Raw genomic sequence first — 14,859 nt, forward strand, 5'->3', positions numbered from 1 at the left:
CTTGTAGCTTGATTTTCGGTTGTTTGAAATTGTAATCAACTTGTAGTTTCATTCTTGACTCGTTTGAGCCCGGAAACAACTTGTAGCTTCATTATTGACTAGATTGAAGTTGGAAACAACTTGTAGATTCATTCCAGACTCGTTTGAAGTTAAAAACAACTTGTAGCTTCATTTTCGGTTGTTTGAAATTGTAATCAACTTGTAGTTTTATTCTCGACTCGTTTGAGCCCGGAAACACCTTGTAGCTTCATTATTGACTAGATTGAAGTTGGAAACAACTTGTAGCTTCATTCCAGACTCGTTTGAAGTTGAAAACAACTTGTACATTCATTTTCGGTTGTTTGAAATTGGAATCAACTTGTAGTTTCATTCTTCACTCGTTTGAGCCCGTAAACAACTTGTAGCTTCATTATTGGTAGATTGAAGTTGGAAACAACTTTTAGCTTCATTCCAGACTCGTTTGAAGTTAAAAACAACTTGTAGCTTCATTTTCGGTTGTCTGAAATTGTAATCAACTTGTAGTTTCATTCTTGACTCGTGTTAGCCCGTAAACAACTTGTAGCTTCATTATTGGTAGATTGAAGTTGGAAACAACTTGTAGCTTCATTATTGGTAGATTGAAGTTGGAAACAACTTGTAGCTTCATTCCAGACTCGTTTGAAGTTAAAAACAACTTGTAGCTTCATTTTCGGTTGTTTGAAATTGTAATCAACGTGTAGTTTTATTCTCGACTCGTTTGAGCCCGGAAACACCTTGTAGCTTCATTATTGACTAGATTGAAGTTGGAAACAACTTGTAGCTTCATTCTAGACTCGTTTGAAGTTGAAAACAACTTGTACATTCATTTTCGGTTGTTTGAAATTGGAATTAACTTGTAGTTTCATTCTTGACTCGTTTGAGCCCGTAAACAACTTGTAGCTTCATTGTTGGTAGATTGAAGTTGGAAACAACTTTTAGCTTCATTCTAGACTCGTTTGAAGTTCAAAACAACTTGTAGCTTCTTTTTCGGTTGTTTAAAATTGTAATCAACTTGTAGTTTCATTCTTGACTCGTGTTAGCCCGTAAACAACTTGTAGCTTCATTATTGGTAGATTGAAGTTGGAAACAACTTGTAGCTTCATTCCAAACTCGTTCGAAGTTAAAAACAACTTGTAGCTTCATTTTCAGTTGTTTCAAATTGTAATCAACTTGTTGTTTCATTCTTGACTCGTTTGAGCCCGGAAACAACTTGTATCTTCATTATTGGTAGATTGAAGTTGAAAACAACTTTTAGCTTCATTCCAGACTCGTTTGAAGTTAAAAACAACTTGTAGCTTGATTTTCGGTTGTTTGAAATTGTAATCAACTTGTAGTTTCATTCTTGACTCGTTTGAGCCCGGAAACAACTTGTAGCTTCATTATTGACTAGATTGAAGTTGGAAACAACTTGTAGATTCATTCCAGACTCGTTTGAAGTTAAAAACAACTTGTAGCTTCATTTTCGGTTGTTTGAAATTGTAATCAACTTGTAGTTTTATTCTCGACTCGTTTGAGCCCGGAAACACCTTGTAGCTTCATTATTGACTAGATTGAAGTTGGAAACAACTTGTAGCTTCATTCCAGACTCGTTTGAAGTTGAAAACAACTTGTACATTCATTTTCGGTTGTTTGAAATTGGAATCAACTTGTAGTTTCATTCTTGACTCGTTTGAGCCCGTAAACAACTTGTAGCTTCATTATTGGTAGATTGAAGTTGGAAACAACTTTTAGCTTCATTCCAGACTCGTTTGAAGTTAAAAACAACTTGTAGCTTCATTTTCGGTTGTCTGAAATTGTAATCAACTTGTAGTTTCATTCTTGACTCGTGTTAGCCCGTAAACAACTTGTAGCTTCATTATTGGTAGATTGAAGTTGGAAACAACTTGTAGCTTCATTATTGGTAGATTGAAGTTGGAAACAACTTGTAGCTTCATTCCAGACTCGTTTGAAGTTAAAAACAACTTGTAGCTTCATTTTCGGTTGTTTGAAATTGTAATCAACTTGTAGTTTTATTCTCGACTCGTTTGAGCCCGGAAACACCTTGTAGCTTCATTATTGACTAGATTGAAGTTGGAAACAACTTGTAGCTTCATTCTAGACTCGTTTGAAGTTGAAAACAACTTGTACATTCATTTTCGGTTGTTTGAAATTGGAATTAACTTGTAGTTTCATTCTTGACTCGTTTGAGCCCGTAAACAACTTGTAGCTTCATTGTTGGTAGATTGAAGTTGGAAACAACTTTTAGCTTCATTCTAGACTCGTTTGAAGTTCAAAACAACTTGTAGCTTCATTTTCGGTTGTTTAAAATTGTAATCAACTTGTAGTTTCATTCTTGACTCGTGTTAGCCCGTAAACAACTTGTAGCTTCATTATTGGTAGATTGAAGTTGGAAACAACTTGTAGCTTCATTCCAAACTCGTTCGAAGTTAAAAACAACTTGTAGCTTCATTTTCAGTTGTTTCAAATTGTAATCAACTTGTTGTTTCATTCTTGACTCGTTTGAGCCCGGAAACAACTTGTATCTTCATTATTGGTAGATTGAAGTTGGAAACAACTTTTAGCTTCAGTCCAGACTCGTTTGAAGTTAAAAACAACTTGTAGCTTGATTTTCGGTTGTTTGAAATTGTAATCAACTTGTAGTTTCATTCTTGACTCGTTTGAGCCCGGAAACAACTTGTAGCTTCATTATTGACTAGATTGAAGTTGAAAACAACTTGTAGATTCATTCCAGACTCGTTTGAAGTTAAAAACAACTTGTAGCTTCATTTTCGGTTGTTTGAAATTGTAATCAACTTGTAGTTTTATTCTCGACTCGTTTGAGCCCGGAAACACCTTGTAGCTTCATTATTGACTAGATTGAAGTTGGAAACAACTTGTAGCTTCATTCCAGACTCGTTTGAAGTTGAAAACAACTTGTACATTCATTTTCGGTTGTTTGAAATTGGAATCAACTTGTAGTTTCATTCTTGACTCGTTTGAGCCCGTAAACAACTTGTAGCTTCATTATTGGTAGATTGAAGTTGGAAACAACTTTTAGCTTCATTCCAGACTCGTTTGAAGTTAAAAACAACTTGTAGCTTCATTTTCGGTTGTCTGAAATTGTAATCAACTTGTAGTTTCATTCTTGACTCGTGTTAGCCCGTAAACAACTTGTAGCTTCATTATTGGTAGATTGAAGTTGGAAACAACTTGTAGCTTCATTATTGGTAGATTGAAGTTGGAAACAACTTGTAGCTTCATTCCAGACTCGTTTGAAGTTAAAAACAACTTGTAGCTTCATTTTCGGTTGTTTGAAATTGTAATCAACTTGTAGTTTTATTCTCGACTCGTTTGAGCCCGGAAACACCTTGTAGCTTCATTATTGACTAGATTGAAGTTGGAAACAACTTGTAGCTTCATTCTAGACTCGTTTGAAGTTGAAAACAACTTGTACATTCATTTTCGGTTGTTTGAAATTGGAATTAACTTGTAGTTTCATTCTTGACTCGTTTGAGCCCGTAAACAACTTGTAGCTTCATTGTTGGTAGATTGAAGTTGGAAACAACTTTTAGCTTCATTCTAGACTCGTTTGAAGTTCAAAACAACTTGTAGCTTCATTTTCGGTTGTTTAAAATTGTAATCAACTTGTAGTTTCATTCTTGACTCGTGTTAGCCCGTAAACAACTTGTAGCTTCATTATTGGTAGATTGAAGTTGGAAACAACTTGTAGCTTCATTCCAAACTCGTTCGAAGTTAAAAACAACTTGTAGCTTCATTTTCAGTTGTTTCAAATTGTAATCAACTTGTTGTTTCATTCTTGACTCGTTTGAGCCCGGAAACAACTTGTATCTTCATTATTGGTAGATTGAAGTTGGAAACAACTTTTAGCTTCAGTCCAGACTCGTTTGAAGTTAAAAACAACTTGTAGCTTGATTTTCGGTTGTTTGAAATTGTAATCAACTTGTAGTTTCATTCTTGACTCGTTTGAGCCCGGAAACAACTTGTAGCTTCATTATTGACTAGATTGAAGTTGGAAACAACTTGTAGATTCATTCCAGACTCGTTTGAAGTTAAAAACAACTTGTAGCTTCATTTTCGGTTGTTTGAAATTGTAATCAACTTGTAGTTTTATTCTCGACTCGTTTGAGCCCGGAAACACCTTGTAGCTTCATTATTGACTAGATTGAAGTTGGAAAAAACTTGTAGCTTCATTCCAGACTCGTTTGAAGTTGAAAACAACTTGTACATTCATTTTCGGTTGTTTGAAATTGGAATCAACTTGTAGTTTCATTCTTGACTCGTTTGAGCCCGTAAACAACTTGTAGCTTCATTATTGGTAGATTGAAGTTGGAAACAACTTTTAGCTTCATTCCAGACTCGTTTGAAGTTAAAAACAACTTGTAGCTTCATTTTCGGTTGTCTGAAATTGTAATCAACTTGTAGTTTCATTCTTGACTCGTGTTAGCCCGTAAACAACTTGTAGCTTCATTATTGGTAGATTGAAGTTGGAAACAACTTGTAGCTTCATTATTGGTAGATTGAAGTTGGAAACAACTTGTAGCTTCATTCCAGACTCGTTTGAAGTTAAAAACAACTTGTAGCTTCATTTTCGGTTGTTTGAAATTGTAAAAAACTTGTAGTTTTATTCTCGACTCGTTTGAGCCCGGAAACACCTTGTAGCTTCATTATTGACTAGATTGAAGTTGGAAACAACTTGTAGCTTCATTCTAGACTCGTTTGAAGTTGAAAACAACTTGTACATTCATTTTCGGTTGTTTGAAATTGGAATTAACTTGTAGTTTCATTCTTGACTCGTTTGAGCCCGTAAACAACTTGTAGCTTCATTGTTGGTAGATTGAAGTTGGAAACAACTTTTAGCTTCATTCTAGACTCGTTTGAAGTTCAAAACAACTTGTAGCTTCATTTTCGGTTGTTTAAAATTGTAATCAACTTGTAGTTTCATTCTTGACTCGTGTTAGCCCGTAAACAACTTGTAGTTTCATTATTGGTAGATTGAAGTTGGAAACAACTTGTAGCTTCATTCCAAACTCGTTCGAAGTTAAAAACAACTTGTAGCTTCATTTTCAGTTGTTTCAAATTGTAATGAACTTGTTGTTTCATTCTTGACTCGTTTGAGCCCGGAAACAACTTGTATCTTCATTATTGGTAGATTGAAGTTGAAAACAACTTTTAGCTTCATTCCAGACTCGTTTGAAGTTAAAAACAACTTGTAGCATGATTTTCGGTTGTTTGAAATTGTAATCAACTTGTAGTTTCATTCTTGACTCGTTTGAGCCCGGAAACAACTTGTAGCTTGCTTCATTATTGACTAGATTGAAGTTGGAAACAACTTGTAGCTTCATTCCAGACTCGTTTGAAGTTAAAAACAACTTGTAGCTTCATTTTCGGTTGTTTGAAATTGTAATCAACTTGTAGTTTTATTCTCGACTCTTTTGAGCCCGGAAACAACTTGTAGCTTCATTATTGACTAGATTGGAGTTGGAAACAACTTGTAGCTTTATTCCAGACTCGTTTGAAGTTGAAAACAACTTGTACATTCATTTTCAGTTGTTTGAAATTGGAATCAACTTGTAGTTTCATTCTTGACTCGTTTGAGCCCGGAAACAACTTGTAGCTTCATTATTGGTAGATTGAAGTTGGAAACAACTTTTAGCTTCATTCCAGACTCGTTCGAAGTTAAAAACAACTTATAGGTTCATTTTCGGTTGTTTGAAATTGTAATCAACTTATAGTTTCATTCTTGACTCGTTTGAGCCCGGAAACAACTTGTAGCTTCATTATTGACTAGATTGAAGTTGGAAACAACTTGTAGATTCATTCCAGACTCGTTTGAAGTTAAAAACAACTTGTAGCTTCATTTTCGGTTGTTTGAAATTGTAATCAACTTGTAGTTTTATTCTCGACTCGTTTGAGCCCGGAAACACCTTGTAGCTTCATTATTGACTAGATTGAAGTTGGAAACAACTTGTAGCTTCATTCCAGACTCGTTTGAAGTTGAAAACAACTTGTACATTCATTTTCGGTTGTTTGAAATTGGAATCAACTTGTAGTTTCATTCTTGACTCGTTTGAGCCCGTAAACAACTTGTAGCTTCATTATTGGTAGATTGAAGTTGGAAACAACTTTTAGCTTCATTCCAGACTCGTTTGAAGTTAAAAACAACTTGTAGCTTCATTTTCGGTTGTCTGAAATTGTAATCAACTTGTAGTTTCATTCTTGACTCGTGTTAGCCCGTAAACAACTTGTAGCTTCATTATTGGTAGATTGAAGTTGGAAATAACTTGTAGCTTCATTATTGGTAGATTGAAGTTGGAAACAACTTGTAGCTTCATTCCAGACTCGTTTGAAGTTAAAAACAACTTGTAGCTTCATTTTCGGTTGTTTGAAATTGTAATCAACTTGTAGTTTTATTCTCGACTCGTTTGAGCCCGGAAACACCTTGTAGCTTCATTATTGACTAGATTGAAGTTGGAAACAACTTGTAGCTTCATTCTAGACTCGTTTAGCAAAAAAAAATAGACTCGTTTGAAGTTGAAAACAACTTGTACATTCATTTTCGGTTGTTTGAAATTGGAATTAACTTGTAGTTTCATTCTTGACTCGTTTGTGCCCGTAAACAACTTGTAGCTTCATTATTGGTAGATTGAAGTTGGAAACAACTTTTAGCTTCATTCCAGACTTGTTTGAAGTTCAAAACAACTTGTAGCTTCATTTTCGGTTGTTTAAAATTGTAATCAACTTGTAGTTTCATTCTTGACTCGTGTTAGCCCGTAAACAACTTGTAGCTTCATTATTGGTAGATTGAAGTTGGAAACAACTTGTAGCTTCATTCCAAACTCGTTCGAAGTTAAAAACAACTTGTAGCTTCATTTTCAGTTGTTTCAAATTGTAATCAACTTGTTGTTTCATTCTTGACTCGTTTGAGCCCGGAAACAACTTGTATCTTCATTATTGGTAGATTGAAGTTGGAAACAACTTTTAGCTTCAGTCCAGACTCGTTTGAAGTTAAAAACAACTTGTAGCTTGATTTTCGGTTGTTTGAAATTGTAATCAACTTGTAGTTTCATTCTTGACTCGTTTGAGCCCGGAAACAACTTGTAGCTTGCTTCATTATTGACTAGATTGAAGTTTGAAACAACTTGTAGCTTCATTCCAGACTCGTTTGAAGTTAAAAACAACTTGTAGCTTCATTTTCGGTTGTTTGAAATTGTAATCAACTTGTAGTTTTATTCTCGACTCTTTTGAGCCCGGAAACAACTTTTAGCTTCATTATTGACTAGATTGGAGTTGGAAACAACTTGTAGCTTTATTCCAGACTCGTTTGAAGTTGAAAACAACTTGTACATTCATTTTCGGTTGTTTGAAATTGGAATCAACTTGTAGTTTCATTCTTGACTCGTTTGAGCCCGGAAACAACTTGTAGCTTCATTATTGGTAGATTGAAGTTGGAAACAACTTTTAGCTTCATTCCAGACTCGTTCGAAGTTAAAAACAACTTATAGCTTCATTTTCGGTTGTTTGAAATTGTAATCAACTTATAGTTTCATTCTTGACTCGTTTGAGCCCGGAAACAACTTGTAGCTTCATTATTGACTAGATTGGAGTTGGAAACAACTTGTAGCTTTATTCCAGACTCGTTTGAAGTTGAAAACAACTTGTACATTCATTTTCGGTTGTTTGAAATTGGAATCAACTTGTAGTTTCATTCTTGACTCGTTTGAGCCCGGAAACAACTTGTAGCTTCATTATTGGTAGATTGAAGTTGGAAACAACTTTTAGCTTCATTCCAGACTCGTTCGAAGTTAAAAACAACTTATAGCTTCATTTTCGGTTGTTTGAAATTGTAATCAACTTATAGTTTCATTCTTGACTCGTTTGAGCCCGGAAACAACTTGTAGCTTCATTATTGACTAGATTGAAGTTGGAAACAACTTGTAGCTTCATTCCAGACTCGTTTGAAGTTAAAAACAACTTGTAGCTTCATTTTCGGTTGTTTGAAATTGTAATCAACTTGTAGTTTTATTCTCGATTCGTTTGAGCCCGGAAACACCTTGTAGCTTCATTATTGACTAGATTGAAGTTGGAAACAACTTGTAGCTTCATTCCAGACTTGTTTGAAGTTGAAAACAACTTGTACATTCATTTTCGGTTGATTGAAATTGGAATCAACTTGTAGTTTCATTCTTGACTCGTTTGAGCCCGTAGACAACTTGTAGCTTCATTATTGGTAGATTGAAGTTGGAAACAACTTTTAGCTTCATTCCAGACTCGTTTGAAGTTAAAACAACTTGTAGCTTCATTTTCAGTTGTTTGAAATTGTAATTAACTTGTAGTTTCATTCTTGACTCGTTTGAGCCCGTAAACAACTTGTAGCTTCATTATTGGTAGATTGAAGTTGGAAACAACTTTTAGCTTCATTCCAGACTCGTTTGAAGTTAAAAACAACTTGTAGCTTCATTTTCGGTTGTTTGAAATTGTAATCAACTTGTAGCTTCATTCCAAACTCGTTCGAAGTTAAAAACAACTTGTAGCTTCATTTTCGGTTGTTTAAAATTGTAATCAACTTGTTGTTTCATTCTTGACTCGTTTGAGCCCGGAAACAACTTGTATCTTCATTATTGGTAGATTGAAGTTGGAAACAACTTTTAGCTTCATTCCAGACTCGTTTGAAGTTAAAAACAACTTGTAGCTTGATTTTCGGTTGTTTGAAATTGTAATCAACTTGTAGTTTCATTCTTGACTCGTTTGAGCCCGGAAACAACTTGTAGCTTCATTATTGACTAGATTGAAGTTGGAAACAACTTGTAGCTTCATTCCAGACTCGTTTGAAGTTAAAAACAACTTGTAGCTTCATTTTCGGTTGTTTGAAATTGTAATCAACTTGTAGTTTTATTCTCGACTCGTTTGAGCCCGGAAACACCTTGTTGCTTCATTATTGACTAGATTGAAGTTGGAAACAACTTGTAGCTTCATTCCAGACTCGTTTGAAGTTGAAAACAACTTGTACATTCATTTTCGGTTGTTTGAAATTGGAATCAACTTGTAATTTCATTCTTGACTCGTTTGAGCCCGTAAACAATTTGTAGCTTCTTTATTGGTAGATTGAAGTTGGAAACAACTTTTAGCTTCATTCCAGACTCGTTTGAAGTTAAAAACAACTTGTAGCTTCATTTTCGGTTGTTTGAAATTGTAATCAACTTGTAGTTTCATTCTTGACTCGTGTTAGCCCGTAAACAACTTGTAGCTTCATTATTGGTAGATTGAAGTTGGAAACAACTTGTAGCTTCATTATTGGTAGATTGAAGTTGGAAACAACTTGTAGCTTCATTACAAACTCGTTCGAAGTTAAAAACAACTTGTAGCTTCATTTTCGGTTGTTTAAAATTGTAATCAACTTGTTGTTTCATTCTTGACTCGTTTGAGCCCGGAAACAACTTGTATCTTCATTATTGGTAAATTGAAGTTGGAAATGCCTTTTAGCTTCATTCCAGACTCGTTTGAAGTTAAAAACAACTTGTAGCTTGATTTTCGATTGTTTGAAATTGTAATCAACTTGTAGTTTCATTCTTGACTCGTTTGAGCCCGGAAACAACATGTAGCTTCATTATTGACTAGATTGAAGTTGGAAACAACTTGTAGCTTCATTCCAGACTCGTTTGAAGTTAAAAACAACTTGTAGCTTCATTTTCGGTTGATTGAAATTGTAATCAACTTGTAGTTTTATTCTCGACTCGTTTGAGCCCGGAAACACCTTGTAGCTTCATTATTGACTAGATTGAAGTTGGAAACAACTTGTAGCTTCATTCCAGACTCGTTTGAAGTTGAAAACAACTTGTACATTCATTTTCGGTTGTTTGAAATTGGAATCAACTTGTAGTTTCATTCTTGACTCGTTTGAGCCCGTAAACAACTTGTAGCTTCATTATTGGTAGATTGAAGTTGGAAACAACTTTTAGCTTCATTCCAGACTCGTTTAAAGTTAAAAAAAACTTGTAGCTTCATTTTCGGTTGTTTGAAATTGTAATCAACTTGTAGTTTCATTCTTGACTTGTGTTAGCCCGTAAACAACTTGTAGCTTCATTATTGGTAGATTGAAGTTGGAAACAACTTGTAGCTTCATTCCACACTCGTTCGAAGTTAAAAACAACTTGTAGCTTCATTTTCGGTTGTTTGAAATTGTAATCAACTTGTAGTTTCATTCTTGACTTGTGTTAGCCCGTAAACAACTTGTAGCTTCATTATTGGTAGATTGAAGTTGGAAACAACTTGTAGCTTCATTCCAAACTCGTTCGAAGTTAAAAACAACTTGTAGCTTCATTTTCGGTTGTTTGAAATTGTAATCAACTTGTAGTTTCATTCTTGACTTGTGTTAGCCCGTAAACAACTTGTAGCTTCATTATTGGTAGATTGAAGTTGGAAACAACTTGTAGCTTCATTCCAAACTCGTTCGAAGTTAAAAACAACTTGTAGCTTCATTTTCGGTTGTTTCAAATTGTAATCAATTTGTTGTTTCATTCTTGACTCGTTTGAGCCCGGAAACAACTTGTATCTTCATTATTGGTAGATTGAAGTTGGAAACAACTTTTAGCTTCATTCCAGACTCGTTTGAAGTTAAAAAGAACTTGTAGCTTGATTTTCGGTTGTTTGAAAATGTAATCAACTTGTAGTTTCATTCTTGACTCGTTTGAGCCCGGAAACAACTTGTAGCTTCATTATTGACTAGATTGAAGTTGGAAACAACTTGTAGCTTCATTCCAGACTCGTTTGAAGTTAAAAACAACTTGTAGCTTCATTTTCGGTTGTTTGAAATTGTAATCAACTTGTAGTTTTATTCTCGACTCGTTTGAGCCCGGAAACACCTGGTAGCTTCATTATTGACTAGATTGAAGTTGGAAACAACTTGTAGCTTCATTCCAGACTCGTTTGAAATTGAAAACTGTACATTCATTTTCGGTTGATTGAAATTGGAATCAACTTGTAGTTTAATTCTTGACTCGTTTGAGCTCGTAGACAACTTGTAGGTTCATTATTGGTAGATTGAAGTTCGAAACAACTTTTAGCTTCATTCCAGACTCGTTTGAAGTTAAAAACAACTTGTAGCTTCATTTTCGGTTGTTTGAAATTGTAATCAACTTGTAGTTTCATTCTTGACTCGTTTGAACCCGTAAACAACTTGTAGCTTCATTATTGGTAGATTGAATTTGGAAACAACTTTTAGCTTCATTCCAGACTCGTTTGAAGTTAAAAACAACTTGGAGCTTGATTTTCGGTTGTTTGAAATTGTAATCAACTTGTAGTTTCATTCTTGACTCGTTTGAGCCCGGAAACAACTTGTAGCTTCATTATTGACTAGATTGAAGTTGGAAACAACTTGTAGCTTCATTCCAGACTCGTTTGAAGTTAAAAACAACTTGTAGCTTCATTTTCGGTTGTTTGAAATTGTAATCAACTTGTAGTTTTATTCTCTACTCGTTTGAGCCCGGAAACACCTTGTAGCTTCATTATTAACTAGATTGAAGTTGGAAACAACTTGTAGCTTCATTCCAGACTCGTTTGAAGTTGAAAACAACTTTTACATTCATTTTCGGTTGTTTGAAATTGGAATCAACTTGTAGTTTCATTCTTGACTCGTTTGAGCCCGTAAACAACTTGTAGCTTCATTATTGGTAGATTACTCGTTTGAAGTTAAAAACAACTTGTAGCTTCATTTTCGGTTGTTTGAAATTGTAATAAACTTGTAGTTTCATTCTTGACTCGTGTTAGCCCGTAAACAACTTGTAGCTTCATTATTGGTAGATTGAAGTTGGAAACAACTTGTAGTTTCATTATTGGTAGATTGAAGTTGGAAACAACTTGTAGCTTCATTCCAAACTCGTTCGAAGTTAAAAACAACTTGTAGCTTCATTTTCGGTCGTTTAAAATTGTAATCAACTTGTTGTTTCATTCTTGACTCGTTTGAGCCCGGAAACAACTTGTATCTTCATTATTGGTAGATTGAAGTTGGAAACAACTTTTAGCTTCATTCCAGACTCGTTTGAAGTTAAAAACAACTTGTAGCTTGATTTTCGGTTGTTTGAAATTGTAATCAACTTGTAGTTTCATTCTTGACTCGTTTGAGCCCGGAAACAACTTGTAGCTTCATTATTGACTAGATTGAAGTTGGAAACAACTTGTAGCTTCATTCCAGACTCGTTTGAAGTTAAAAACAACTTGTAGCTTCATTTTCGGTTGTTTGAAATTGTAATCAACTTGTAGTTTTATTCTGGACTCGTTTGAGCCCGGAAACACCTTATAGCTTCATTATTGACTAGATTGAAGTTGGAAACAACTTGTAGCTTCATTCCAGACTCGTTTGAAGTTGAAAACAACTTGTACATTCATTTTCGGTTGTTTGAAATTGGAATCAACTTGTAGTTTCATTCTTGACTCGTTTGAGCCGTAAACAACTTGTAGCTTCATTATTGGTAGATTGAAGTTGGATACAACTTTTAGCTTAATTCCAGACTCGTTTGAAGTTAAAAACAACTTGTAGCTTCATTTTCGGTTGTTTGAAATTGTAATCAACTTGTAGTTTCATTCTTGACTCGTTTGAGCCTGGAAACAACTTGTAGCTTCATTATTGGTAGATCGAAGTTGGAAAAAACTTGTAGCTTCATTATTGGGTCTTGAAGGCTCAGAGACAGAGTCCTTAGCTGGAGAAGGACCAGAGATTTGAACAGGTGCTTGATCAGAGGGTGGAACTGTTACTTGAACAGATGTGGAATCTGTTGCTGGAACAGAGGTAACCTCTGTAGCATCATCATCATCATCAACAAATATGCTCAATGTATGAGAGACCAGAGCTTATGTTGCATCATCAGACTGAGCAACACAAAGAATCTCCTGAACAGGAGCTGCAACTTGGTCTTCAATTTGAATCAGAGATTCCTGATGCATTGGCAAAGTAGGCTCTGCTTGAACTTCAGCTATAATCGGAGATTCCTTATTAGGAGTAGGAGGTGCTGCTTGAAGAGCTTCTGATTTATCTAGTAAATCAGGATTAGTTTTTGACATAGGAATATCAGCTGCAGTTGAGGGTTCATCAAGAGGAACTGCAGAGAGAGGCTCAACAAACACAGGAGCAGAAGTGGTGACTATGGCAAGAGAGGTAACCACTGTCTCAACAGGAGGATCTACAGTCAAATCAGTGACTGAAGTAGGCTTGATTTTCTTCCTGGTTTGTTTCACTGGTGTAGGTGATGGAGGTGGAGGTGTATCTGCATCATCAGAATCAGAAAGAGGCTGAAGAAACCTCCTCTTTCTTCTAGGCTGTGGTGAAGGGGAAGGCTGTGGTGAGGTCTTAGAAGATCTTAGAATCCTCTGAGGAGAGTGATGGTCAGATTTTACAACCGGCCCTTGTTGGGAAGGACCAGAGGTGGGTGCATCCTGTAGCTGAGCTGAAGAGGACTGAGGTTGATTCTCATTGGAGAATAGAGGATTGTATTTATCTGGCAGTTCCAGCTTCAATTTGTCCTGGACAGTCACAAGAATAGCAAAAATAGGGGGATGTGCCTTTTTGGTGTCTTTTTCGAGTATATCAGTAAATGCTCTCTTAGTAATTTTAGAAGGAGGCTCAATATCATCTTCAGGCATAGGAACATTTGGGAAACAATAGGAGAATATAAGCTGACAGAATCTAGCATAGTAAACTATATTCTGATTCTTCTGTCTCCTATCACCAATAAATCTCAAAATAGAGGGTGCAATATCAAACTTGAGATTATGGATCAGAGAATACCCAATTTGCTAACTAGGAATGGGAATGGCATCGAAGTTGCTGCACTTATTCCTGAAAGCTTTGGTGATGCAATCATAGAAGAAGTTCCACTCCTTACAGAGATTTGGGCGTTTGAGATCCCCCATGTGATCAGTGCTTCTAGAGTAACCAAAAAAGTTCATCATATCTCTCAAAGTCTGAGTAGATACAGAGGCATTGTATTTGCTATGTTCTGGAAGATGAAGAGCTTTTCGAATAGTCTCAGGAGATACAAAGTACTCCTGACCCTCATACTGACAAGTGAGAGATGAGGATCCATGTTCACCACCATCATTGTATTTTGCTGATCGCCAGAAGGTGAGAACTTGGGCTTTTGAGATAGACTCTGGTTGAGTCAGAGCATACATGAGCTCACTGTGAGCTAGAAAGTCTTGAATGAGATGAAACTCGCTGGGAGCTTCATTATTATCCAGGATTGCCGCATAGTTGTTGGTGACAAAGCGAGCGCCATCAAAATCATAAGCTCACAGTGAGCTTCATCAAAAATGGAGGTTGTGTGAGAACTGTTTGATGAAATGTGTACGAGAGAGTTGAGAATAGAGAAATAGAGTAACAGCAGTGAAAGAGGCGTGTAAACAGAAAAAAATCTTTTTACTGTGAATATATATATATAAAAGCACGCGAGCTGCTGAACAGATTTTGGTAGTGGGACACGTGGCACTCCCTTAACGGTAAAAGAAATGGTGGTGGAGAGGTAATTATCACTGTTGCGTGTGTACTTGTGTAAACAACTATTACCGATAAAACACAATAATGACCCGTGTTTTACTCCACTAAAGAATGCAAACAGATTTTTGCACCGTTAGAAAATGTTATCTGATATTTACTGAGACAAATATTCATTTAATAAATTCCGAAGTCAATCAGAGATTGACTTGAACCAAAATTTAAATAAATATCAAAGTATTCGACAATGACAAGATATGTACACAAAATTTATCTGATGAGAGATGACATATCAAGAGTCTTCAAATAAATCAAAAATTTATCCTCAGAGTTTACAAACATATATTTGAATTTCATCA

The 14,859-nt window shown here is 35.4% G+C and overlaps 1 protein-coding gene across 1 annotated transcript; it reads right to left on the reverse strand.

Annotated features, from left to right (window-relative positions):
- Nucleotides 1-12,861: 12,861 nt before the first annotated feature.
- LOC108207136 (uncharacterized) lies at nucleotides 12,862-13,650 on the reverse strand. Its single transcript, XM_017377596.1, has one exon. The coding sequence runs from the start codon at nucleotides 13,648-13,650 to the stop codon at nucleotides 12,862-12,864; it is 789 nt and encodes a 262-aa protein (XP_017233085.1).
- Nucleotides 13,651-14,859: the final 1,209 nt, after the last annotated feature.

Source organism: Daucus carota, chromosome 2 (genome assembly GCF_001625215.2).
Source record: "Daucus carota subsp. sativus chromosome 2, DH1 v3.0, whole genome shotgun sequence".
NCBI classification, from domain to species: Eukaryota; Viridiplantae; Streptophyta; class Magnoliopsida; order Apiales; family Apiaceae; genus Daucus; species Daucus carota.